Raw genomic sequence first — 2,732 nt, forward strand, 5'->3', positions numbered from 1 at the left:
TTTTGGAACAGCCCAATAATTGTGAATAAGGGGGAGGGGGGCACGTATGCACTCTGGAGCCTCTATAGTAATTTCTACCACTATGGGCGTAGATGACGCAAGAATTCGTATTCCTCGGCAATGCGGACTGGGCTCCTCTGTATGTAATGAAGAACGTGAGCTCGTGGTATCGACCCTTCCCCAAACAGTACGTCAGCAAATCTATGGCAACTCAATAATTTTGTTGTCGCCCTATGAACATCTGACAGCCATGCAAAAATGCATGATATAGCAGGACTGACACTTACCAGTTGAAATGCGGCTAACAGGAAAGACAGGGCCTTCTTGTAGCCGCTTCGGGCTCCATCTGTTTCCGACGCACCGAGTCATAAGACCTGAGCGCGCGGGGGGGGGGGAGTGACCCGGGCGTGCAACTTACCAATATGGACATGGCCGATACATGACGCACATGTAAACAACATAAGGGTTGACTCAAAATGCTTGTAACCTCCGTATGGCAGACCCAGCTTACATCTTTATGGGCAATTGGTGTGCACATGCTGGGCAGGTGACCCATCAAGTGCAGAGACCATGATCATTCATGGCTAGTTAGTGACATAACATTTGTGTTGGAGTTTTGTACCTAACCACCCTGTGAAAGTTTAAACTTGGACACAAACTGTGCACATGCCGGACAGGTGACCTGTGCACCTGTAAGGAATAATGCTGTGTACGGGAGTACGTAAACAACAGACCTGCTCACTTATGCATGTACACATAGTACATAAGTCTTAAATGTCTTGTCCAAAATACCCAGAGGTATCAAACAAAACTGCCCTGTGTAATCTGTTACAGTATAAACACAAGTAAAATCTGATGAGATTTTATACCTCCGGGCTTTTTATTGTATATTTTTATATGTTGTTTACAACAACAATTGTTGCTCGCCGCAGGACTAGGGTTTTAAACAAAGAATTTATCGAGACCGAACACCCCTCTGTGCGAGGGGTCACCTTCGTGGACGAGACCGACAATACTTAATACACGCCAAAGGTCAACGGTCGCGACCACTTTCACGCTCAAAGGGGTGTTCTGGGGCCACCAAAATGCACCATTTTCACGCCCGAAAACACATATGCAATAAAAACAAAAGAACGTGCATTATCTGCAGCCCAATAGCAAAACATATACCGAGTCTCAAACGAATCCGTCCACCCAAACGCGAGAAACAGCTGCGAACATGAAAATCTAAATCTCTCACAAAACCCTTCCGCGGAAGGATGTCTCCTCCCCCGGAGGTAATAAGCACATTGCAAAGGATATGTTAAAAATGTAAATACTTCATGCATTGTTCTGTTCATACCAAAACTATATAGCTCATGTCAAGATATAGCTATTTTCATAGCTTTTCATCCTACATGACTCCCTCATTCCAGGCAAGCCGTGTATGCTGAAGACTGGCGTCAGGGAGGGTCCAAATAAGGGGAAGAGTTTCTACATGTGTTCTCAGATGCCCCAGTCGTGTGGTTTCACCACACCTGCCAGGTGAGTCAGTGGCATATTGTAAGTTTTTACCTTTGGATAGTAAGGAGGTCTAGAGTGAGTATAGAGTAATGATACATTTGTTGCATTTGAAGAAAGCGGTTTAAGGAACAGGAGAGGGGCTGGATTTTTGTTATGTACTAGTACTGTACCCTCAGTTGTAGAATATGCACAATCCTTTTTATTCGTGTGATGAAGAGGGGGTGAACAACTGCAATGTTGTTCCCTACAATACTTAATTGGAATTACAGCATGTCAATTTTGGAATCACATGTCTATTCCTTGCTAAGTTCGTATTTGTAATTAGTAAGTACATGAATCATGTAGATTGAGTGGAGATGTCCTTGTGACAAATGTGTGTCTTCCCTTCCTTGTTATTACCCAGCCCCCCTCCCTTTGTTTGCCTGAAGCATGCTGGGAAGACCATAGAGCTCCAGAAGACAAGAGACAAGGAGAACCAGTTGTGGTGAGAAATGTGCAGCTATTGTCATTTATTTTTCTTCAGCATCTAATATTAATGGCCTTCTTTGGTCAAAATTGATCATGGTAAGATTCTGATTAATTCTTCAGCATAATTTTTATAGAATCAACATTAAAATTTGTGGGCAAAGGGGGGGATGCTTGGAGCCTTCTCCCGCCTCCCTTATGCCAAGAAGGATAAGTTGATTTTTATGACATGATATCTTCATATAAGTTTCTGCTTTTTCCTTCAGGTTGTGTTATAGATGTCAAGTTACAAAGGATGCCACCAAGGGAGAAGGTTGGTGTGGAAAAATTCTTTACACTATCCCTCCAGAAACAACGTCAGACAGTGATTCATCTGATTCTGAAGAATACGAGGATGCTGACGGAGGGAAGAAGCTGATGACACAGATCGAGGACATCGAGAAAGCTATCAAATCCATTGATCTTGGTGCCAGTCAAAGTCAACCTCAAGGTGAGTTCATGTTCATACTTACATATCTGTGTGGAGGAGGGGTTAACATCTGTACTTGTATAAAGAGAAGTAGTGTAAAATTAGACAAGAAGTAGTCAAAGATAAGCTCCTTGGTCTAAGATAGATCCAAGTTTTATCATCCAAGGGTGATGCAGACAAGCTGAAATAACTTTGAGCATTCATCAGTGATGTGGTCTGTTTTCACAGGTGCTTCAGGAGGCCATGGTCGTCAGCAGCAGCCCAGTAAGCACCAACCCCAGGGGACGAGGCATGT

At 43.5% G+C, this 2,732-nt stretch overlaps 1 protein-coding gene across 1 annotated transcript; it reads left to right on the plus strand.

Annotated features, from left to right (window-relative positions):
* Positions 1 to 1,313: 1,313 nt before the first annotated feature.
* On the plus strand, positions 1,314 to 2,726 carry LOC109465859 (transcription termination factor 2-like; the record flags this gene model as incomplete). The annotated part of the gene is made up of 4 exons (XM_019763349.1): positions 1,314 to 1,524; positions 1,907 to 1,987; positions 2,235 to 2,458; positions 2,666 to 2,726. Coding segments are annotated over exons 1-4 (464 nt in total), but the record flags the coding sequence as incomplete, so codon positions are not given.
* Positions 2,727 to 2,732: the final 6 nt, after the last annotated feature.

The sequence above is a fragment of the Branchiostoma belcheri genome, unplaced genomic scaffold, assembly GCF_001625305.1.
Source record: "Branchiostoma belcheri isolate BF01 breed outbred unplaced genomic scaffold, Haploidv18h27 scaffold1594, whole genome shotgun sequence".
Taxonomy (NCBI): Eukaryota; Metazoa; Chordata; class Leptocardii; order Amphioxiformes; family Branchiostomatidae; genus Branchiostoma; species Branchiostoma belcheri.